At 36.8% G+C, this 25859-nt stretch overlaps 1 protein-coding gene and 1 long non-coding RNA gene across 5 annotated transcripts; one reads left to right on the forward strand and one right to left on the reverse strand.

The window, feature by feature from the left end:
* Position 1: 1 nt before the first annotated feature.
* LOC111480396 lies at positions 2–24096 on the reverse strand. Of its 4 annotated transcripts, none has more exons than XM_023125407.1 (24): positions 23923–24096; positions 21444–22974; positions 20701–20896; positions 20529–20588; positions 20070–20174; positions 18620–18760; positions 15981–16043; positions 15516–15746; positions 15315–15398; positions 14134–14291; positions 13454–13976; positions 11862–12029; positions 11662–11721; positions 10148–10270; positions 7646–7921; positions 6600–6665; positions 6276–6407; positions 4945–5757; positions 4577–4857; positions 3213–3412; positions 1744–1982; positions 1472–1663; positions 395–655; positions 2–298 (listed from the first exon to the last, which is right to left on the reverse strand). In XM_023125407.1, the coding sequence occupies exons 1-24, from the start codon at positions 23945–23947 to the stop codon at positions 146–148; spliced, it is 6081 nt and encodes a 2026-aa protein (XP_022981175.1). In that variant the 5' UTR covers positions 23948–24096; the 3' UTR covers positions 2–145. The 4 variants fall into 4 exon arrangements, with proteins under 4 accessions (XP_022981175.1, XP_022981174.1, XP_022981172.1 ...); XM_023125406.1 differs by having other exon boundaries at positions 21444–23389; XM_023125404.1 differs by having other exon boundaries at positions 21444–23448.
* Positions 23532–23893, forward strand: LOC111480398. Its single transcript, XR_002717808.1, has 2 exons — positions 23532–23623; positions 23804–23893. It is a non-coding gene; the product is annotated as an uncharacterized LOC111480398 (long non-coding RNA).
* Positions 24097–25859: the final 1763 nt, after the last annotated feature.

Genomic DNA, 25859 nt, shown 5'->3' on the forward strand with positions numbered 1-25859 from the left:
GAAGTTAAAACAAAATACCATTTTATAAAAGTTGAAGGTGCAACTTGTCAATCATGAGCAGCAGACCTTCTGATATAGCAACTTCTTTAATTTAACAACAACAACAGCAACAACATCCAAGTTGAAGTTCAAGTTAGAGTTAAAGTTAATCCAGTGATGCAGCACAATATTCCACAAGCACCAGCGTTCGTTGAGCTGGAGCTGACTGAAACACCAATCGCAATCCACTCCTTAGCTTGTACGTCAACGTCCACTGCATGCCCATCTCCGACTCCCTCATTTGCCGGACAACCGAGGCCTACAACATGGACAAAATGATGACAACAAAACAAAACACAACCAAATATGGCAACACGACTAAACATGGCAACACGACCAAACATGGAAACAGCACCTGAATGCGCTTTCCAAGCTGGACTTCAACAACCGTGCCGAATGAGAGTGAGCTAAAAGGATCAGTGGTGGTCGGGAAGGAGAGTACACTTGGGATTTGAGGAGCATACACTAATCTCCACCTAGCCTCACCAAATTCACCTTTTCCTTCTATTCTTGGCATTAGTTTCTCAAGCGTACTAGCTGCAAGCTTGTTCAATGCCAATTGCCCGTTGCTCTCTAATATTGATTTCGCTAACTGGTTCTCGAACGCCCGGGTAGCCTGAGGTAAGTTTATTTAACAATCAATTCTTGATTTGTTAATTGTTACGTATCGTTGTTTGTCTCATGGTTTTAAAACGTGTTTGTTAGGGAGAGGTTTCCACATTCTTATAAGGAATGATTCGTTCTCCTCTCTTATTGATGTGGGATATCACAATCCACCCCCATTGAGGGTCCAGCGTCTTCGCTTGCACACTGCCTAGAACCTGGCTCTAATACCATTTGTAATAGCCCAAGCTCAACGCTAACATCTATTATCTACTTTGGCTCGTTACGTATTGTCATCAGCCTCATTGTTTTAAAACGCGTCTGTTAGGAAGATGTTTCCACGCCCTTACAAGGAATGCTTCGTTCCCCTCTCCAACCGATATGAGATCTCACAATCCACCCCCCTTGGAGGTCCAACGTCTTCGCTCGCACACCGCTTGGAACCTAGCTCTAAAATACCATTTGTAACAGCTCAAGCCTACCACTAACAGATATTATCCGCTTTGGCCCATTACGTATCGCCGTCAGCCTCACGATTTTAAACCGCGTATGCTAGGGAGAGGCTTCCACACCTTTATAAGAAATGTTTCGTTCCCCTCTTCAACTGATGAACTGATGTGGGATCTCACATTACACCCTCTCCTCGACGAAAGAGAACAACTAAAATTAGTCAGAACTATCATTTCCAAGAAGTGCCAATCACGTAAAATCACTACATATTATCTTCAAACAAGCAATCAAAGCTAGCATCCGAAACTATGAATTTCCACCAGTCATCCTAATATTGTTCGAACATTTAGCAAGCAATGCTCATCATTCAAACACTTACCTCGGTGGGCGAGAGAGCACCTCGTTCCACAGAACGGATTGACATCACCACCAAGTTGTCTTGCCATTTGCTAGCGCGACTTTGTATTTTAATCTGCCACTCGGAGCCTACTAAAGCTAAATCCAGCATTGGATCAAGCCCATTCTCAGGCTCGAATGCTGCTATATTTCGATGCTCCCGTTTCAGTCTTACCTGCATAGTTAAGGCTAATATCAGATTCGTTTGTTTAGAAACAGAACCAGTATAGGAAAGATTTGATAACAAAGACTAACCTGGGTTGCAAGAAGATTTACGTCACCATTATCGAAAGTTAAAATTCCTTTTGGTTGAATCCGTTTAGAATGAGCACAACCATTTAGCTCAAGCTCTCCGCTAACAGCGAAGTTGAGAATCAAAGGATAAAGAATTCTTAATTCTGGTCCGAGAACAAGCTTCAAATCACTAAGGCAGACATTGACACGAGGTTTAATGTTTACATTTCTGGACGCCTTCTCGGTCTCAGCTGATTTATCTGAAGCAAAAAAACAATAATAATTAAAAAGACAAAGAACAGTATCTATATTTCCACTAATTATATTCACAAATTTGTATACATGGCTTTTGTAAATTATCATACAATGTCATGAAATTAACAGATCAGACTACTTGAAATTCCTACGGAGAAGAATTTGTACTAAAATAGAACTTCATGCTACATTCACTAATGTTGGCCTTGAAAGCTTGACCAAAGGACTGAAGATCAATGCTAACAGAATTTCCTTTTTTAACGCTAACAACTTTTTTTTATATATAGAATATCAATACAATTAGTGTAATTGTTCAAGGTCACTAGTAGGAGGGAGAGGTTTTTACATTCCTATAAATAATGCTTCGTTCTCCTCCTCAACCAATGTGGGATCTCACAATCCACCCCTTTTCAAGGCCCAGCGTCTCACTGGCAGTCATTCTCTTTCGGGTTCAGCCTCCTCGCTGGCACATCGTCCGATGTCTAGCTCTGGTACCATTTGTAACGGTCTAAGCCAACCGCTAGCAAATATTGTCCTCTTTGGGCTTTTCCTCAAGGTTTTTAGAACTCATCTACTGGGGAAAGGTTTCCACACCCTTATAAAAAATGTTTCGCTCTCCTCCCCAACCGATGTGGGATCTCACAATTAGGACTCGGGTTGGTCCAAGCTCCTTTTGCTGTCCAAAGTGGATTCAAATTGGTCCAAGCTTTTTATCTCCTTAAAAAATGACTTGAAATGTTTTATTTAGCGAACTTCAAAGTAATGCAAGTTCGCCGGATAAAATTGTAAATGAAAAGTAAACAACCTTACCAGCGGAATCATAAAATCTATGCAAGAAATATGGGAGTACCACTTAACTCTAAGCAATAACATCTGGTAACAACTATAACAAAAATTAGTGGAGGGTTATGGAAATATCAACACAATGAATTTGCACACTTAAACCATATTCTTATGAAGAACTGAAAGGTAAAGACAATATCAAAGCATGGATCATGATAGATAGTTTTACCCTTGAAGATAGATAAAAATATATTAAAATAAACTAATGGTCTTAAAAAGTGACAGAGGAGACAGTTGCATGAAAAGTTTTACGTTGAAGTCAGTCAGTCCACTAAATCTACATTCATATGTATCCCTAATTCTGATACAAGAGTGTCAGAGCAGGAAAACTATGATTGCTTGTGAAATTCGTAAGTAATGAGAAGCCACGAATATGAAAATACAAAGATCACCTCGAGGTGGATGGAATCTAGTTTTCAACGCTGTAGATTCTGGACTGAAAAACTGGTCTGGTAGGACTTTATTAGATGAAGCAGCTCCACTGCCCTTATCATGTGGTAGATATGCTTCTCCACGACTCAATTGAATATTTCCAGATATATATGGTTGCAATATTGACCCAGTAATTTGCATTTGAGAGTCAACTTGGCCACTGCAATTTTAAAGAGATAGATAAGTATTTTAATTTAATGGAGCAACAGAAGTAGAGCAAAAAACTTAACTGAAGAAAGCTTGTTTTGTTTTCTTATTAAGATGAATGGAAGTAGAAAAGAAATTTCCAAAAGGAAAATGTAACCGCTCAAGCTCATTGCTAGCAGATATTGTCCTCTTTAGACTTTTCCTTTCGGACTTCCTCTCAAGGTTTTTAAAACGTGTCTACTAGAGAGGTTTCCACACCCTTATAAAGAATGCTTCGTTCTCCTCCTCAACCAATGTGGGATCTCACAAAAAAAAGCCTATGCTTAGGGGGCTGCAAAGCACAAAGCAAACTGCAAAAAATAAATAAATAAAAGGCAGCACTAATGTTGGGAATAAAAATTGAAGTGTGCCATTCTCCAAATCCCCTCCCAAGACTCTCAACATCTCCAAAACGTATCCTATATCTTTCTAGCAAGGCATGTCCGCCAAAGAATCTGCCCACTGTTACGGAAATGAAGATAATGATCATTAGGAGCTGAACTTACGCTGAGTATTTAAAAAAAGCTGTACCAAATTTTTATAGTAAAGCAAAACCTCCATGAAACCTAATCCAGGCCAAATCTCCCAATGCCTTTTGTAAAAACAGGCACTGCCGGGGTCCGAAAACCATAGAGAAAGGCCTTTGGAGAAATGAAGAGAAAAACCTTAACTTCTTTGAAATCTGAACCTTCTAAGGGAATTAGAAGAGGTGGGATGAATCAACAAACAAGCAAGAAGAGAATTACTAGAACGAGTGCCAGGAGGCTCGAGACAACATGATAAGAAATACTACAGTTAGGGAAGCCAAACTCTGTGTAACAACCTAAGAAGAATGGGTAAACCTTGAGAATCATGCCGAATCGAGGTGTTCTAAAATTAAGCTTTTATATAAGAAACTGCATGTATGAAAAACTACAGAGATTTCAACTGCTCAGTACAACCGCACATGAAGTCATACATCAAGAAAATGAGGAGTGATTATAAAATTATTCGTCCCTGAAGCCAAAGAGAAACCACAAAGAAAAAGTTAAGCCACACTGTACGAACCAAATCCAAAACATCAAGAAAAAAACAGATGTACAAACTCAACCTTTTTGTATATCATAGAGTACTTAAAAGTCATAATTGGATAAGGAACCTGAATATATTCTTTGCGCGTACTTCCAGAGCTTCACATTTTAAATCAATCTTGTCACTAAGGGATGCTTCACTGGATCTAAGGGGTAGATTCCCTTTCACAGTCAACTTCCCTTTTCTGCTTACACGACATTCCAAGGAATCGAAGCACAGCCTATTTGATCTAACATGGATCATGCCACCGGAGTTTACAAGTGGTTTAGGGAACACGGGCGAAGATACTGAAGCCCAGTGGAAAGTTGCAGATCCATCGAATACTGGTTCCTCAATGGTGCCACTTACCTATTTATTTAGAGCATATGTAATTGAAACACAGACTAAAAGAAATCACATTATATAAACCCATGATGAAATTTGAAGTGTAGTCACCTTAAGCAAGATGTCAGCATTTCCATGAAGCCAGTTAACATGAGGAGACAAAGCTGTTAGTAACAGCATGCCTCCATCTTTAATATCTGCATCAAACCTAACTTCTCCTACGTCCAAAAGGTTCGAGTTTAATCCTTTAAGGCCTTCTGTCAATTGAGTAGTCCAGTCTTCATTTTTCTCTCTGGAATTTTTTCTGTCATTGAACTTGTCCATAACCCTTTCCTTCCCCCAAGAATGGATCAAAGTTGCCCTACTTGAATCTGTTTCCAATTCTTCTACCTCTGCCATGCTATTTTGGACAAACATCACAGGAATGCTTCCTTGAACATGTACATGGCCATTTTGGAAAATTGGTTCAAATTTTGCGTTGAACAAAAAACGGCTGCTTGAGGTAAGGGAAGCAACAGCTTCAGCTCGACCAAGATCAACGCCACCAATGGCACCATCAAGGAGCCTTACTTGCACATCACATTCTGGTTTTGCAAGATTACCTCTGAGATCTCCCTCCATGTACAGTATACCTTTAATCGGAGCTAGAAGTTGCCTCAATGAGTGAACAAGATCTTTTGCTGAAGATTCAATTACCTGAGCCACAGTAGGAACTAGACCGACAGGACAATTTAGAACAGCAAAGTGAAGACTAGATAAAGGGCCAAACAAAGTTCCATCTGCATGAATTGTGGCATTATCCTTCTGGATAAAAAAATTTTCAAGCCGCAAACCATCATTATTGCTGTATGCACCAACTGTCAAAACACGCTGCATTTTGTTGGTTCCCCATTCCCAGTCCTCCCCACGAATGTCAAATTCTGCCTGACAACAAAACCAAGGAATGAAAGTCATTCTTAAAAGCCAATCAACCAAGCAATAAATCAACATAAATAATTGTTGGAAGCAATGATATGCATTTCTATTATTAATCTAAAAGAAGGCATGCAGTCTCCACAATGAAACTCAATAAAATATTTAACTTTTGACGTCTCAGAGAGTATAAAGCTACTTAAGGAAGTTTGTGAGATCCCACATCAGTTGGGGAGGAGCATGAAACACCCTTTATAAGGGTCTGGAAATCTTTCCCTAGTAGACGCGTTTTAAAAATCTTGAGGACAAGCCCGAAAGGGAAAACTCAAAGTGGACAATATCTACCATCGGTGGGCTTGGACCGTTACAAAGTCAGGATAAGGTTCAGACAGTAACATACTTTCAGTTCATCAGAGTAACATTTAAAGGCCACATAATTCAATGTACCATTGCTAGTAATTAGACACAAAAAGGAAAAGGAAACATTTCTTCAACTTTTTATGGCCTAAAAATTATAACTCAAGATCTACCATTGTATCCTCATTGCCTCCACCACTCGCATCAAGAGAACCACGCAAGCAGCCTCTGAGCTCAGATAAACCTGGAAGAGACAAATCTTCCAGAACAATTTCCTCTGATAAAATAAACTGCCTCCGTATCACCTGGAAAAGTAAGATAAATACAAAACATGATGGAGTTTTGATGTATATCCTACGTGCAGCTCAAAACAAGATCATTGATCAAGAAAAGAAACAAAGGCATTTCTGTGAAGATACAGACTAAGGAGTGATAAATGCAAGTCAGAAATAGTTTTAAAAAAATGTTGCAGCTTTTGATCATTCTATAAAAAGTACCTCGATCAGATCTTGAACACTTTCAGTGGATAATCCAACAGCTTGCAAACTTTGAATAAAAAGATCCTGCATTCTATTACAAAATTAGAAATTTATCAAGTAACAATAACACATACAAAATACCCAAAAATTATAAATTCCATCATTTTCTACTTTCTTGCAACGTAAGCTTTTACTCTTTTACTCTATCAACTTTACTCTTTATCGGTCTATATACATATCTCTTGTTATTTTGGACTCTATTCATCTCTTGCAATTCTATTTAATCAAGAAATAAGTTTGATTTTCCATCTTTTTCATATAATAGTAAGACATCTTTCGAATAATTCAAATTGAAGCAGTTGGAACTCAGACTCGGACTTGGTTGGTAGTAAAGAAATCCATAAGAGCCTTGAGATCACTGTTTGATTCAATTTAATGGTTTTTTTTCCCCCTTAATAAAAACAAACACTTTATTAATAACCACAAAAAAATAAAAGAGTTCCTCTGCAGGGAATAAGATCAGACAGAGAAGGACGCGTCCATAGCATGGTTTTCTTCACTGCTCACTAGTGATCAACGGGCAAGGTTCTAAAACCTTTTTGGGGTTTTTTGGTCCTTCCCCAGGAGTGGGGACGAAGCCTTAATTCTGCCAATTGATGGAGAGGCCAAAAAAATGGGAAAAGCAATCTCATAACTTCACAGAAATTACAACTAAGAGGTGCTAAGGTCTTCCTCCCATCCTTACGTGTAATGCACCAATTAAGAAATAGCACATACAAAGATTTCTTTGTACTTCAATAGAATATCCTTCTATGGCGCTGAAAGCAAACGAAATAGAATGTTCTTATGGCCATTTCCATAAAAAAGCTAGAAGTCAATTTGACAAAAAATGACATTACTTTTCCCCATTTTTGGAACCTTACAAGATCACACCATAAAAAAAAGGCATGCTTTAATGCTGAGCTATGGTTGAAGTTTTAAGCAGATATAAGTTTCTTGACCACATTTTAGAAGGTAACGTGAGTTACAAGAAATCAATCTCGTTGCAGTAAAAAGAAGATAACCTTGGATCTTGAATGAACTGAAGGGTCTGTACATCGAGAAAGAAGTCGGGCCAGTGGAAGCATCTCAGCAACTTCAGCCCTGGGAACTTCCAGTCTCATCCTCCATCTTCCCATGGAAGAAATGACACTGCTAAGATGCAAAGCCATTGCCTTTTTCAAAAAATTACTACTTTCCTTACCAGTAACATTTCGATCAGGGCTTCCAAGTAGCACGCATTCACCTTGAAGCTCATATCGACTGTTGCTTTGCTCTAGAATAGTTTTCTCGAGGGTGATCTAAAGATGCAGATAGATGAGGCACATCATTAGATATTAATTTCAGATACGAAGTATAAAAGCTAAAATGCATGAATAAAATAATGAAGAAATTGAAATACCAAAGGAAAGGGCCCAAAAAGAATGGACATATGATCAACGAGCAATTAGGGTTGTTTGGTTCAAATTGTACAAAGAATTAGGATGCTCGGAAACCAAATAACTAGGCATAAGATGTCTGAGAATGAGTGATACATGTCTTTGCTTTTATTTTATTTGGGAAAAAAAATCATAAAATATCCTTATAGGTATTTGTGGATAAGACGATACTATTCTATAATTTATCATATGTCTCCTCCATAAAAAAACATGATCGAGATAGTTAAAACCTTTGAAAGTTTCTTAGAACAAAATATCAATCTCCAGATTATGGGCATTAAATTAGCGAAAAGATTATCAAAGACCTTACCAACCGATACGATTGTAAAAAGAGTGAATGGTCGAATATGTACTTAGGATTACCCTTAAATGGAGGCAATTATCCTATTATGTTTGGAATACCATTACTGAAATAGTAGAAAGAAGGCTATTAACATGGTCATCATGTTATACGTCATCATGTTATACTTTTAAAGGCGGAAGGTTCACCCTAATACAAGCCACATTGTCTAACCTCCCCACTTACTACATGTCTCTGTTCTACGAATATTGAAAGATTATTCAAAACTATACGTGGAAAGATGTCTACACCTTGTCCAATGGAATATCATAAACCTCCCAGCATATAAGGGAGGACTTGGTCTATTTTCGATATAGGAGAAGAACAAAGCTCTCCTTGCCAAATGGGTATGGATATATAATCACAATGAAGACGGTTTGTGGGGAAAACTTATAAAGGCCAAATATTCTCCTACATCATATACAAATCGATCCTCTCCAACTTCTGCATAGGGGCCATGGAAGTATATAAAAAAATACTAAAACCTCATCACCAGCCGAATTCACCATAAGGCGGGTGATCGAGAGTGCACATCTTTCTGGAGTTGTGGTATCCACTTCTATATAGACTCTCTCGTAGCAAAACAACCACAATCAAAGAAACATGGAATGATGTCAACAATTTATGGGACCTTAAACTTGGTAGGAACCTAAAGGATAACGAAGCTATGGAATGAGCTGAATTAAGCTTCGACCTTACCCCAGTTATATTGTCTAAAGATGCAGACTCATTGACATGACTTCCTAGCGCTGACAGGATCTTCTCTATAAAATCTTTGATGTAGACATAGGAGAAAAAGTAGAAGCAATAAGCCCCACGCTATCAAAGACAATATGGAAAGGAAAGAAAAAAAAAAACTCCCTCTAGGACCCTTTTTCCAAGTTGGTGTGCACTATACAAGAAGGACAATGAATCACAAAACCACTTATTTATGCAATGCATTTATGATCAAATTTTTTTTAAAAGGATTCTTAATACCTTCGGATGACATCTCACTTTTCCCTAGGAGGTAAAGGATCTATTGGACATGGTCTTTAACATGCCACCCTTTAAAAAATGAAAAACCCCTGTTATGGAAAAATCTCATTATAGCTATCTTTTGGATTCTATGAAAAGAAAGAAATCAAAGAGTATTTATGGATAAGACTTAAACTTACACAAAGCCCTTGACAATATTGTTTATCAAGCTATATTTTGGTGTAAATTGTCTAATACATTTGTTTCCTTTAGACATACCTCCCTTATGGTAAATTAGGAAGGTTTTTAATTGTCTTTATTAGTTTCTTATTCATATTAAATTAAAATAATTTTATCAATTTATTTTAAATTGAGTGGGAGGTTCTTCAACATTCCCGATTAATTAAGAAAACAAACAAACCATCCCACTTTCTCACCCACATTCTCCTCTTTCCCTTGTATGATTCTTGGGCCATTAAACTTTGACTGAAAGACAATAGGAGTATAGTGAGATAATCTTAAATAAGGGAGAACTTCAATGTTGTCTAGCAGAATTGTCAACATTTTTATATGTCGCCCCAACTTGGTAGGGGTAAAACATGTGCACTGTGATAATAGATAATTTTAACCTCCCTGGCAATAAAACAACAGCCACATTTGATCTATTTTATCATCCACATATAACAGAGAAGAATTTGAACTCAATTGGAGATAACAAGAGCAGGTTATGCTTATTAAAAACAAAAATTAATGGAATGGTAAAGACAAGTATATAAATGCTTAGGACTTACCACGTCTCCACTCCATCTAGCAGCTATATCAAAAGCTTCACCCACCACGCCACTGAATTTTGGGCCAAGTACTGATAAAACCCCATGACCTCTTTTTTTCTGAAGATCAAGTTCAATTTCTGCCTGAAAGCAAACAAGTCATTGTTGAGTACAAGGTTCAAGTATAAACAGTAACTGGCTGTCAACAAACATTGAATGGAAGAAGAGGAAAAAGAAGAAAACACCACAGAAAGAGTGGGAAAACAATCAACTTCCATTTAAGACAAGTTTTAAAACTTCAATAAAATACGATCACCATGTCGGAAAATCAAATGGCTATGGTAGAAAATAGACAAATTCTAGATGACTCTAATTGCGATGAATAGATGATTGGTTTGGGTCTCGCAAGAAAGGGGTGGTTTTTAAACTAGACTTGGAAAAAGTTATTGATAAGGCAGATTGAGAATTTCTGGATGTTTTTTCTGCCAAATGTTTTGGTTCAGCTTGGAAGGAGTGAATTTGTAGTTGTATCTCTAGTTTCAGCTATTCGATCATTGTTAATGGGAAGCCTGGAGGTAAAAACATTCCCTCTTGAAGCATTCAGCAAGGCAATCCGCTATTGCCATTTCTTATCATTTTGGTCTCCGATTGCCTAAGTCAGTTGATATCTCATAGTGCACGTTTGGGTCAAATTACCTCCCATCCTGTGGGTGATTCTAGTATGTGTTTAACTCACTTGTAATACCCTTTACAGGGTGATTTGGAAAGAGGTTTATCCAAAAACGATTAAATTTTTTTATCTGGGAACTTAGCCTTGCTACAACCAATAGTGGACAAACTACAACGGCGTACGCCTCAACTTTACATATCTCCATCTTGTTATGTTACGCGTTCTTTTGATTCTGAACACCCGGTTATCTTTTTGGACATTGCTCCTGTGCTACACGGTATTGGAATATGATCCTTTCTGCATTTGGATGCTCATTAGCTTTGCCTAATAACATGTATGATTTTTTGGAATCCATTTCGTGGGACATCATTTCCACGGAGTAACAAAAAACTTGTGTTAGCTATAGAGTTTTTATGTGGTGTCTTTTGGGCGAATGAAATGAAAGATTATTCAGGGACTCATTCTCTACCTTTGATAATTTTATGAATTTAACTCTCTTTCAGCTATGTATTGATGTAAATGTAAACACCCTCGATCTACCATTGCTAACATTATATATAAAAGAGTGCACTGATGTAGAACTAAGAAAAATTCATAGTTCGGGACAAACTATTTAAATGCCACAAACCAGCCAACAAAGCAAGACTAACCCAAGAGTTCCTAAATAAATTGACCAATTTGGTCAAAGGGGCCAAATAAGAAGAGACTTGGGTGAACTAAGGAAACCAACGATTATAAGAATGCAAGATCCAGCAAGAATCAAAGAAAATACAAGAAATCAAAGAAAAGATCTTAAGACATAAAAGACACCCCACATCATGCACCCTTCGCAAAATTGTATCGAGAGCAAGATTGATTGCCTTACCCTTTGTATTTCTCCCCTAAGTGAAGCCAGCTCCAAGTCATCAAGTGGCAAATGACGTAGCTATGACCAACAGACATAAAGAATAAGGAGATCATAATCAGCTTATCACGTTCTTAGGGTATGAACTGTATGCAGTGTAGTAGCTTGTCACACAAAGTACAAAAGATCTTTTCTTTGAAAAATCAAAGCAACATGTATACCTCCAAATGTGCAGATCGAAATGGTTGGTAACATGCATTGGCTCTTAATTGCCCTCTCTGGAGATTAAAAGAGAACAACTTCGACTTACTAGAATTATCAGAGCTAGGTTTCAATGACCCCACAATTTCTACTGAAAGACTTTCATCAGGCCGACCTGTTGCATCCAACTGGAACAACAGAGAGAAGATAGAGCACAAAAATAAGAAACCACTGATAAATAGATTTAATAAGAGCAAGATTGGATGTCAATTCTTTAAATTCATATAGTAAATTGACAAATATTTTAACTCCAAAAATATATACCAGGTCTATACATTTAGAGGTCATAAAACAATATCACTCAAATGAACGTAGGAATGCAAACAGGAAGCAAACAGTCTGTTATAATGTCTCTCTTGACAAAAAAAAAAAAAAAAGTACTAAGAACATCTCATGAAACTAACGAGAAAAAGTCCTTTGTGCAAAGATATCAGAGAAGAATGAGGCCTTCTTGGCAAAAAGTAGTACTGAGAACATCTTCTGATCCAAGAGAACTATGGTTTCACATTTCTTCTAGAAAGTATGAATAACTTATGGAAGTATGGACTTCAAGATTAAGATTGCGTGAGAACTCTGGATGCATCAAGTGGTCAATTGCTGAGAGGAGGCACTTGATCTAAGTGCATTAGAGAGTAATCTCAATAATCTCCTCAGAATTTGAGTAATCTCAAGAAAGATTTCCACTCTGGAAGAGAAAGTAATGGAAATCCAAAGGATCCCCCTTCTTTAACCTTTGGAATACAAGTTTAATTATGCGTGTAAAAAATAAAAATAAATATATAATCATATTTATAAAGATTTAACGTTTTAACAAAAATGTTTAGGTATGATTGGCATCTAAAAAGGTGTTAACACGTGGACACGTTGCCTTGAAGACCAAGCATGGCAGAAGGATTACAAAGGAGGTGCTCAAGCATGAGTCATAGGTCATCTTGATGTGCAGCGTGTAGGGGGCAGAGGAAAGTGTTGGGGATGAGTTTTGTTAATTGTACTCTTGGCAAGAATTGGTGGACCTCTTTGATGCAGCCATTTTTAGATCTATCGGGATTTTGATAGAGATGCACACAAGAACATATGCCAGTTGTTTTCTGGTCATAGAATTAGAGAGAGAGCAACACCTCGGATGAATGCAGTGTAGGCATTGTGCTGGGGATTATAGTTGGAGAGGAACTATCAACAAGTTAATGGAGTGTAGTTTATAGGGCTGTCTTTTGTGTACAACTTTTCACTAAATAAACTAAAGTCCGTTTTCTTTCCATTGAAGATTCAAAAACTTCACAAATTTTGCCTCCTAGAAAAAACTTGCAAGACAATGAACTGAAGGAGTATTCAAGCTCTGGGATATTTCACATGCTGCCCAACCTAATCACACATCATTTCTAACCAGAGACACAAGCCAATTAAAGCTTAAACATAAACCAAAGAGATTGCATTTGAAAACTTAATGAGATACCTTATGCAGGGAACTATATGCAAAGAACTGCAAATAAATTCATATGTCAATTTCAAAATTAAAACAATTTCTTTCTAGAAGAGATATTTTAGATAAAACCTTGATTGACTCACGAGTCATGCTCAATAACCCAGCAAGCTTAGGTGCCAGAATCAACTGATCAAACTTAAGACCAGAAATTGAGACCTCTCCAGCAAGACTATTTATATTCTCATCATCAATTATCTGCACCTGCTGCTTACGCTTCTCAATGCTAAAATCTTGACTAGAGCTACCAGTCGAAGGACTCAGAACTTTCCCCACAAACTTAACCCTTCCAGTTGCTCTTAGATGCGTAGGCCTTGGAGATTCAAAAATAGAGTCAAAGCTCAAGAACTCAAAACCACGCATATGTAAATCCAACTCCACTCCATCAATAGTACATGGCGGAGTCTTCTTTGCATCAAACGCTTCATCACCTAGCATATTCTCGTCAGCATATGATGTTTGCACTTTTGTATACAGTTCAAAAGCAACAGAGGAAGAGTTAATAATAATATAATCATTGGAAATATTGATATCTCCTCGAGCATCTCTGAATGATCCTTCAGCTAGTGGTGCAATCCAGTTAATGTTAACCCTCCTGCAGAAACAAAGAGAAGGAAAGATGTAACCAGCCCAAATAATGATGAAATTCCAGGAGATTCTAAAAGGCATAATCATGAAATAATGCTGATAGATCCAAAGAGGAAGACAGACAGTTTTCGTTAACAATTGAAAAGAAAAGCATGCAGTATTACGGTCTCAAGAAGGATCCTGAAACTTTGGTTTCCCCGTTTAAAATCCCCAATTTGAGTGGCATCGGGTCAAAATAGCCAGGCATATATCGATGCAAGATTTTATCAAATGATACATTTCCTGAAAATTTTAGATCCATTGCTGTATCATCCAGCTCACCCTGAAAAGAAATAAATTTGACATCGGAATAGGACATTAATAAACTTCCAGCTAAAGAGAAAAATAATAAAACCTTAAGACCTAAAGATACAGATATGAAAAATAATTCCTCAAACCTATATTTTAAGACAGTCGTTCAGAAGTACCCGACAGTCATATTTACTTTTCAGTGAACCTACTACAAAATGTGACTACATCTCTTTGGGGTATAACAGTGATGTTTGAGAATTATTATTTACTGGGAGTCATTCTAGAATCTTCATGTGATAAAGAGAGATAGAATTTGCGATTATAGGGCACTGTGTCTCCTAAGAACTCAAGGTCACGGTAATACAGGCTATAGAATAGACCTTGTTCAAGAAAGGTTGTTATAGGGCGCAGTGTCATCAATGAGAAAGTTGCTATGATGTCCTGTGGATAAGCTCAAGGCTAAAACGGCCAAACGAAGGCATATCCTATCGCCAAAGGTGGAAGGAATACTTTGACAAATATTTCCTTTGGAGCATCTCACTATTTTTCCCTCCTTTAACAACGGCCAAAACCTTGGGGAAAACCGTAAAAGGATTTTATATGGGAGGATGTTGTCTCTGAACAGAGAAGGCACTTTGTGAGCTGTAAATGGGAAACTCTTACTCGGTCCTTCAATGACCATGGAATATAATCTTTAAGATTCAGAAACATTGCTTTACTTATCAAGTGGCTATGAAAAATTTTTATGATGAAGAAGTCATTTGGAGGAGGGTGATCAGCTGTAAATATGGGCTTCAAGTTAAGGCTGACCAAGAACCCAAAGGGCTAAGGTTGCTGCCCCTGGCCCCAGCGACTTTTGCACATCATTTCTAATTTTTCAACTGCAAAATGGGAAAAGTTCTATTTTTGGGAGGATGAGCGGTTAGGCTCTCACTCCTCATAGAAATACAATAGAAAATAAAAGAAGGGAAAGAAAGAAATAGAACAAATACAAATTTATAGTTTGCCAGGAAAGAATGACAACAAAATTAGCTTAAAAGAGCCTATTTTGCACCTCTGGACATATCCATGCATTCCCTGCCCCTCGAATTTCACCACCATCTACAAGGTTGGCTCTGATTCCATACAACTCAGCAACCTACCCAAATACAATTGTAAATGATCATTAACCAAGTATGCAAAAACACAATAAAAATTGTTGATGCTTTTACCCAGAAAAACTCTAACTAGACTAATAGCTGTCTCAAAAACATACACAGTTGTCGAAGTTGAAAGTGAAATTTGCTGAGACATTGGAAAGTGGAAAACGGTCAACTGCTGTCATTGCACCAGCTTCTTTACTTTTCACAACTGCTTCAGAAGCACATGATGCAGGAAGATCCAAAATTGAATGATTCATCTTCCCGGAAAACATTCCTCTTCCTACCAAGATGGGGGAATCCAATGGGCCTTGACAGTTGAACACAGCAGTTACTGAACCAGCTAACTGTGATCAATATTATGAGAAGAATCAACAAGGAAATCTTACATATTTCTTCACAAGATTCTTCTCTTATTTCTATTTTGTTCTAATCATGTGTGTGCGTGTGTGTGCGTGCCTTTAAAGGATGAGAATAGTGTGATAACCGATGAGGGTCATGATAAGAAAGACTTTCCCTCTTAACCCATTTCATTTTCCAGGAGAAAGAGGTAGAAGAGAAATTTGACCAACTGAACTTACAGGGAACGAGAAAGGTCGGATCTTGAAAGTTTCCAACAGGGCATTTACTTCAACACAAGAAACCTGGAAAGAATATAAAAAATACAAGGTTACAAGTCGAAAGCAATATGTATATATAAACTCTAGAATATTAGTATATTATGTCGAAGGATATTCGTGTAATCTCATATTAAATAAGGGAAGTAGTTGACTTCCCTATAGTTACCTAGTATCTATAATCTTGTTACCTATTATCTACGGATTTATTTAGATTACCTAGTATTAGGAAATTTAGATTGTCTATTGATTTAAATTTAGTTAGTCTGTCTCCCTATAAAAAGGATATGTAATTCTCTGAAAATTAATAAGAAAAACAGTAAGTTAATTTACACTTGCAGCATATTACATAGTAAGAACAGGGGAACTATTGCATGTCATCTTGAAAGGCATATCTTACAATAATTCTATTATTCAAGATTCTTTGGAACAAAGGCAAACAGGGGTGATCTGAATAGATCCTCTTTGTAGTAAGTATCAACAGCTTGACATGTGCATAAATGTGAATATGCAGTGTACTGGATATCATAAACACTTCCACATCTCCAAACCCCAGGTAGAAGCAGCATTCCATGTGTTGTCTTGTCAATCCGTAATCATTTTTTAATAATTTTGAATTTTAAATAAATATAACATATGATTTAATACTCTTTGAATTACTAATTTCTAACATCAAATGTGATCCCTAGATACGGATACACAATTATAGAACAAAAAACTCAGAGAACAAGTTGTTCGGCCTTACACCAAGCTGATAGGTATCCTTTATTTACTTATGATTCCTTTAGTGAAAAAATTGCAACGACCCATTTGAGAGGGTCATTGTACTCACCACTCTTGACAAACCAAAACAAGATAGGAAACTGAACTACCCTAACTTTCCAACTAAAGACCATTTGAAAAGGCGAAAGTATAACCAACCATGAAGTTATAACTGTAATGACCCATGTCCAAGATTCGGAATCCGGATTTGACACCTCATGGCCCCGACATTCCCCTGTGACCACGTTACTTACTCTTTGCTTCTAAGAGTGAAAACTGTCCCCAAAGACCAACACAAGTTCTTCCAGCATGTTTTGTTCTCACTTACATCCATCCTAGGAAAATTTTCAAGAGGTCACCCAATATAGAATTACTCTAAGCAAAGCACACTTAAATATAGAGTTCCTATCAAAGAAAACTGCATCTTGTTGGTATAGGTAATAACTTCCAATTCTTTTAAGCTTTTCTTAGTCATCCTATTATCAAGATTACTCTCATTCGGATGTGATCTCGGTTCATTCATGTACCCCTTCTTTACTCAGATATCACATGCCCACCAACTTCCCATTAGTTCGTCCCCAAACTACATCTTACTAGGAGAGGTACCACTCTGATACCATTTGTAACAACTCATGCCCAGGATTCGGATCTAGATTTCAAATCCGCAATAGACATTTGATGGCCCTGGCATTCTCCTACATCCCCTGCGACATAGCCACATCACACTACTTACTCCTTGCTTCTAAGAGTGAGGACTATTCTCACAGACCAACACGAGTCCTTCTAGCATATTTTATCCTCACTCACGTGCATCCTAGAAAAATTTCTAGGAGGTCACCCAACATAAAATTGCTCCAAGTAAAGCACGTTTAACTCTAGAGTTCGTATGATTGAGCCACCCAAAATGGAAGTGCACCTTGTTAGTATGGCTAGTAACTTTCAATTCTTTTAAGTCTTTCTTAGACATCCTATCCTTAGTATTGCTCTCATTCAAATGTGGTTTCGGTTCATTCATGTACCACTCCTTTACTTGGGTATCACAATAATCCCCAATACAAAACACAAGCAGACTTGGATAAAATAACCACATAAGAAAAAACTAATGCTAATTCTCCTCGTTATTTGTGGCTAAATTTCCCATTTTTTCCCTTCCTAGAGTATTCTTTCACAATCTGAGGTCTAACACTAGCTACAAAATGGAATACAAGAAAACTCCTAAAACTCCACCTTCTGGTATGATTGAAGCCATTGGGAGGCCAACAAATATTCTCCAAAATCTCCAAAATAATCCAATACCACACTTGTCTTCAAGAATCCTCATATACGTCTCCTTTAAAAACTCCTAAAACAGAAGCTCTTGAACTTGCTCTACAGAACCACACCTCAACCAAACCAATAACTCATCCACATTCCACAATTCAGCAAAAACAACATGGGGTTAAAAGAATCCAACCAAAATTCCTCGAGGTAAAAGATGTTAATAAGAAGAAGATAATCAAGTCTTTCTCTGAGTTCTACATAAACACAACCCAACTGCTTGGTATTATATATGTCTAAACATATGTGCATATATTGTGAAATGAAACTCTCTGAGAAGACATCAAAGGGAAAAACAGAATAAAGACTGCAACTTAGGTATCCTTCAATGACTTCTTTCTCCTCTCCAAGTTCTCTCTTTGTGGAAGAAAGTGAAGATTTTGTACTCGATGATCTTCCAATATTCATTAAAAGGTACTCAATATGAACGGTAAGATACATCTAAACAGCAAGGAATATCCATTTGATGATATATATTACAAGGCAAAACAGTTGTCTACCGTTTCCCCCAAGTACAGACATACCTCACATATCAAACGAAACTCTCCTTTCTCCGGATGAATCCCAAAGTCACCAGATGCCTCGAATGAAGTACTGCCTAACCAACCACTTGCATTCTGTACAAATATTCTCTGACCATGGAAAGATATACTTGCCGCTATTTCCTGCATAAGTGAATGAATAACCACGATAATATAGTTCTAAGTCAGCATTGGAGAATAGCTAAGGGCACAATGAGCCGGATGTTTCATCCAAGCACTAGATAGTATTTTAGTAAATTATAAAAATAAAAATAAAAACATCTACATTGAAAGCAGTGCTTCATGCTTCAACAGTAAATAAAGAAAGAAATTTGGAAAGTAGACAACGGTATTCAACACACTCAAAAGATAATAAAAGAAGCAGAGTTCAAAAATAACTACAAAAAGGGACTCCAGTCCAAAAGAATAAAACCAAATAATAATTACGAAAAGGCCTAGTCACCGACACCCACAAGGAGGTGTTAAATATAACAACCTCTCAAGCCTTCTAACCTGACTTCTCTTTATCATTCAAAATCATATTGTTTCTCTCAAGCCAAATATCCCACGACACTGCGAAGAAGCTAACCTACCACAACACAATCCCTCTTTCCCTAGGGGAGAATACAGAAGCACCTCCTACATCAACAATTGTCCGTCCCTAATGCGTGCCCTGCTAACCCTGAACAAACTCCTCTAACAGTCCCAAAGGTCATTAGAGGCAAGCTAAAATGTAAAGGTAAGTTACTGCTCAACTAAAACTGTGCCCTCATTAGTCAAAGGACCACCACTTGTCAATGAACAAACTTGAGAAGAATGAGCAAAAACGAGTTCAACAAGTCCGTTGACGCTCATCCTTCTAATACATGGGTATTCACCACATAAATTGTGCGATTAGAACTAAGTAATGGATGAAAGTGTGTATGTCTATTCAAGTATCCTACAATCTCAAGGACTAGTCGCTGGGACAAAATTATGTCAGATATGGAGGTAATTAAACAAGTGGCTCAATTACCTATTACCTATTCCAATCAAGTAACTAGTAACTCTATTACCTATTCCAATCAAGTAACTAGTAACTCTATTACCTATTCCAATTTATCACTCTTGATTTCTAATAAATTTGAATCATTTTAAATGTAGTACTTAGTATAAAGTATAAGGGTTGTTCTTTGAGGTAACTCTTTCACTCACGCTGTCAGAACGTGACACCCATTCTTTAATCTTATAAAATATTGGATGAAATTTCATCCAGCGCCTTAGAACCCCTACCACAAAGTATCCAATTAACGTCAAAAGAACAGGAACAGTCATCTATACACGACCAGCATATTCCCCTATAAACCACAAAAAGCAGAAATATTGCAACAAACATAAATTTCTATTGATATAGCAGAGAACTTATCCGTTTGAAATGGAGGGTATCACAGTACACTGACAATGTCAGACTTACGGTAAAGCTTGATGGAGCACCAGAGATCTTAAAGGCCAACCCTGTCACATCAAGTTGCCCTTGAAAATTAGGAAACGTATCTCCTCTTGACATGCACAAGTGAACCTGAAAACAGACTCACAAGATTTTTAAAAAAAAAATTTGATAGCAGTCAACATAAAATAAATGCATTTTTATTGTATCAATTTTTGTTTAAATATTGATCAAAATTTCTATGCTTTAAATCATTTCTTACTAAGTTTTCATGTTCTTTTTCTTTTTTCCCTTTCTGAGCTTGAATTTTTTAGCATTAATTTATTTTCATTACTTTAATGAAAATGTTGGTTCTTGGTTAAAAAAAAAAAAAAAAAAAGTTACTGGTAGGCTAATATATACTGTTTAATCATGATTTCAAAATTATAATAATCTTTTTAAAAAGTGTAAAAGGTTGATGTGAGAGACAGGAAGTTAGAGAAACACCTCACCAGTGGCTCTTCCTTTGGACCACGTGATTGGAATATCTAAAATTCTCTCAAAAAGCTGCACAAAGATGAAAAAGGGAACCCATGATGAGTAAACACTTCATATCATGTAGATGCAGACTTCTAAACCTCAACAGTTAATATAGATAGTTATTGCTAAAGTAACATACCGGAACAAATAGGTTGGTAATTTTCAAATTTGAATGCCATTGCTGCTCAAAGGTATCAACAAAAACATCCGCAGATAACCAGCCACCATCTCCAGAGACAATTTCTCTCCATGTCTTACAATTACCACTCAAATGAACACGCACGTTGCCATAATGATTTTGAAATTTCACATGTCCATTAACATTCTCAATCTCTCTGGATACATGTATTTAAAATTGTAAATACTTTGTCCATATAGAGTTAGCATTCATTTAACATCATTGAGTGCATCAACTTAACCACATTGATTTTGATTCCCAGTACAAAGCATCCTACTAATGTGTTAAAAAAGCTCCCTGCCAACGTTTCACTTAATATAAATGGTTTCAGTCAGTTCATTATCAAACTACTGGAAAATCTTAAAATGAAACTAGCCAAAAGAAACGGCAGCATCATCATGCATTTTTTCCTATTTTTTCCTAATACTCAGCATATAAAACTGGCTACTAGCATTCCTAATGCGGACGTTGGTGGTGTCCCAACTCATCTATAACTTTTAGATCCAATAAACAATTCCAGTGTTGATAGTCAGGTCTAACGCTTAACAAGTAAAATAAATAAATTTATATATAGAAAATTATAGTTGTGGCTTTTTTGGTTTTTCTCCGGTATAAAGATTTTTTAAACAATAATAATAACTTTTTAGAAAAAATCACCTTTCGACTAAACTACTTTTGAGAAAGACACAATAAGGAGACTCTACCTTGGTTCTCTGTCACCATATGCAAGAAACATAAGTGTCCCGCCTCTGAAATGAACAGAATCAATCGTTACTGGAAGCATCGTCTCAGTACCTTCATTCTTCCATACATCTCCATCATCAACAACACCTCTAGCATATTGAACCAAGATAAATTTCAGGTTTTGGACGAACGTGCTTAGATGGTACAACAGCTTCTTCCCCACGTCTTTAGGAAAATAAGATAAATCTGATTTTTGGTTTAGTGCCGAGAAGGAAATTGGCCAAGTTGTTCCATGCTGATGTTCATAAATGGTTGAAGTTGGTGTTTGAAATGTATGACACATTTGATCAGATGTTCCTTCAGAAATATGATCAGATCCTATAACATCATCCTTTTTCACACTAGATTCATGGCTGCCGGAAGTAACTGAAAAGGATCTTCTGTCCTTATTGCCCAAACCTGTAATTGTTGAACTCTTATCATCTATATGGTTCAGAATATCAATATCTCCTTCTTCTTTAATAGAATGCAATCTGGCATCTAAACTTTGGTTCCCATTCTGGACATTAGTATTCATGATGGAGGAGTCAGCATCAGTTTCGTTCACACTTTTGACCAAGTAGGCATCAGGGTTCACAATATTGAAACTCCTGTGCAATTGTGAAGGCTCACCAAACTTCCCCTCGGATGCACCCTTGAAATAACCCCGAGCTGCCAATGTACTGCGCCTAAGAATTCTCTTTTTGGCAGTGGAACTATTTATATACACATCGTCTCCACTTGCCTTCCTCTTTGATTGACCTTTCATTGGCACTTTCATTACTCTAGACAAGAATTTAAGCCTCATATCAGGGTTTTTTACATCAAAATACTTCTCTGTATTTGAATGCTTTATTTTGTATTCCACATCCGTATCCATGCAGTGATGTTTTCTCAAATGAACATTTTCGTCCGTGAGAAAAGAAGTTTTAGAGTTTTCAACATCTACCGTAGGACGTATATCCTCCTTCGAAGCACTACTATCATACGAACCTGGACTCCTGTCAGAAACAACAAATCCCACCTCAGCTGCTTCCCTAGCCGCATCATGCCTATCTTTGGACCAGCGAGCAGCTGCATCTTCCCTGGCAATTCTTCTTATTTTAGTACGACTGTCAATACCTCCTTCAGAAGAAGAATGCGTCGGCAAGGTCCCTTCAGATGGAAAGGGTAGCCCCAACCAAGTATAATCTCTCTTCTGCACAACTAGCACAATTGGATGAGACAATACCACATCAATTATTACCCTCCCTCTTCTCAGACTGGTAAAAGGTAAAACACGAATCTTCATGGTGGGAACTTCACCGCAAGAGAATTCGTCACCATCTGGACCAACCAAACATGACTTTAGTGTGATGCTCAAGGGTGAAATACTTGTAACCTTTCCAAAATCAAGATCACGCTGAATATGGTCACTGACTGCTTTGCAAACAAAAGGAAGAAGTTTAGCTTCAACAAAACCCTTGGCTTTTGTCTGCCCATACCAAACCAGTAAGCATATACCAGATACAACTGCAACAAAAGCAGAACATCTAATCAAAAACAACCCCTCGTTCCACACAGGACGCAAGAAACTCGATAGAGTTTTTGTTAGAACAAAAGGCTCGTTGGCACATTTCATCAAAGACTCGTATCTTGTCCCAAGCTTCATACTCAATGACTTCAAATGCTGCACACAAAAACGCGAAAATCCATCTACTCGAGCATCCCAATCATTTTTCTTTGCACATGTGTACTTCTTAGAGTCCCATTTCAACAATCGGCTTCGACGCAAATAAATAAACTTTCCATTGTTTACATAATGCAATGAGCTATGGAGCGGAGTCCCAAAAAAAGAAGAATGATATTTCACATTCATTATCCTCCTCGTCTTGCTCAAACCAAAAATGATTCATCCATGGAGGACCAAGAAGCATGTCTAAGTTCCCTGACAATTCGAACTATCAGCAAGAACTCAGGCATAGAATAGAACCGATCATCCGCCAACTTCAACATGAACCGAGCTATTTACGTTTCATCAAACAAACAAGAGCACCAAAACAAGCAACAAAAACGATTCGACCCAACACGAGAATCAGAAACCGAGGTAGCTCGAAATGCTAAACTTCACATTGGACAAATAATAAAAATTAAAACTAAAACAAAATAAAACAAGAAAGCTGTTAGACGAACACGACTCTCCACAATGGTATGATATTGTCCACTTTGAGCGTAAGCTCTCATGGCTTTGCTTTGGGCTTCCCCAAAAGGCCTCATACCAATGGAGAGTGTATTCTTACATTATAAACCCATGATCATTCCCTAAATTAACCGATGTGGGACTTTCATCATCCAACAAAAGCAACCAAATCAATCAGCTCAAAACGCTGTCAATTTCCAGTCGAACATATGCGCCTAACTGCATTGCTTAGAAACAAAAAAAAAAAAAAAAGAACACAGGGGAATCGGTATGAGATAAACCTGCATCGATTGATAGAGCATTCATGAGAAAGTTGGAGAAGAAACTAATCAAGGCGGGAGATACGAAACTTATTGGTGAAGTGTAAGCTCTTTCAGCAGCGCTTTTGCCTTTGCGTGTACATAGAGAGAACTTTTACGTCACTTTGAGCCGCGAGGTTCTCTTAAGCTCACATCACAGCCCGGGAATCCATTTTTGGAGCGCTGTTGGGTATTTATAGAAAGCTTCAAAAAAAATTTAGCCTCTCTTATTAATTTAAATTTATGTGTTAATTAATTGAGTAAGAGAACAAACCCCTTTATACGGGTAGAAATCTTCTCTTTGGTAGAAGTATTTTAAATTTCGAAGAGAAGTTGGAAATGGAAAGCCTAAAAATGATAATATCTACTAGCGGTAGGTCTAGATCGTTTTAAAGTCATTAATTATAAAAGAGCAGACAATATCTACTATCGGTGGGCCTGAGTCGTATTGCTCTTCTTTCCTCTCTAACAAACGTGTTTTAAGGTTGAAAAGGACAATATCTACTAGACAATATCTACTATCGGTGGGCCTGAGTCGTATTGCTCTTCTTTCCTCTCTAAGAAACGTGTTTTAAGGTTGAAAAGGACAATATCTACTAGCGTTGGATTGGGTCATTACAATTTATTGCTCTTCTTTCCTCTCTAACAAACGTGTTTTAAAGTCATTACTTATAAAAGTGAAAATGTTTTAACATACGTTTTAAGTAGATCTAATGGCAAAACGAGCAATATCTATTATTAGTGAATTTGGACGGTTGCAAATAGCATCATAGCTCAACTCCCAAATAGTTGAATTTGTGGCTGACCAATTAAGATCATATTTAGATGAGTTCATTCAACCAATTAAAAATGTCAAATTAATTTTTAAATATTTAATAAGTCTTTAAATATGAATGTTTGTATTTATTACGTCATAATAAATAATTTTAAATTCGAATAAATATGTGGAAAAGAGGGAATGTTTATAAATTTATTAGATAAATTTTGAAATTCAATCCACTATTAAATATATAGTTTGTTAAAACATTTTCATATTGAATACAAACCACACGCCCGAAGCTAAGTTTATAATTTAGCATATAATTCAAAATTAATGGTCAAAATCAAGTAAATAATTAAATTGATTTAATAAAATATCAATAATAATTAATTGAGTATAATACATCCAATCCACCATTATTCCACCAATAAACCAAGTCAAATTAACCTTCAACTACTTTTAAACAATTCCATTTTTTATTTTGGGAATTTTATTTTGGGAAATAATATTAACATCCTAAATCTGCTGAGTAAAGAATATATCAACTAAAACTTACCCACTAAGTAAAGAATATATCAACTAAAAGATCGATTATGACTATTACTTAACCCGTGCTATTGAAGTAAACAAAAAAAAAAGTTTACGTAAAGAGCACAAAACGTCAATTTATTGCTCAATCTTTGTACGTCCCAACTCTCAAGCATACTATATTCCACAACATAAGTACTATCTTTGTTATACGACATTCATGATAAACAAACATAAAGGATTCATGTATCTTTATTATACGACATTCATGATAAACAAATATAAAGGATTCATGTAACGATTCAAGACAACTACCATAAACAAACATAAAGGATTCATGTAACGATTCAGGACAACTACCACATAAACACAACCAACAAATTGAGCCAACGATAACAAATCGTTTAATTTTATTTTTGTGTTAGCACATCTTATCCAATAATTCATAGCATAAAAAGAAGATTTAAACGTTTGAGCTCAAGAAAAAACAATGCATGACAAATACACAATAAGAGTTGAATTGCGACCTCGAGGAAAACATGGATAAGCTATGTAATTTTCTTCAACCTACCTAATATAATATAGCACTAACCTTATCACATGAGAAGCAATGCCAAAATTTAGAAACTAT

This window comes from Cucurbita maxima, unplaced genomic scaffold, assembly GCF_002738345.1.
Source record: "Cucurbita maxima cultivar Rimu unplaced genomic scaffold, Cmax_1.0 Cma_Scf00006, whole genome shotgun sequence".
NCBI classification, from domain to species: domain Eukaryota; kingdom Viridiplantae; phylum Streptophyta; class Magnoliopsida; order Cucurbitales; family Cucurbitaceae; genus Cucurbita; species Cucurbita maxima.

Excerpts from the sequence above, each read along its gene's own strand:
- LOC111480396 (XM_023125406.1), bottom strand. The coding sequence starts at position 23,320 with ATGAATGTGAAATATCATTCTTCTTTTTTTGGGACTCCGCTCCATAGC. Across the intron at positions 10,271-11,661 it reads TTAGGGGAGAAATACAAAGG|GCAGAAATTGAACTTGATCT; the intron begins GTAAGGCAATCA and ends GTTTGCTTTCAG. Across the intron at positions 7,922-10,147 it reads CTAGATGGAGTGGAGACGTG|ATCACCCTCGAGAAAACTAT; the intron begins GTAAGTCCTAAG and ends CTGCATCTTTAG.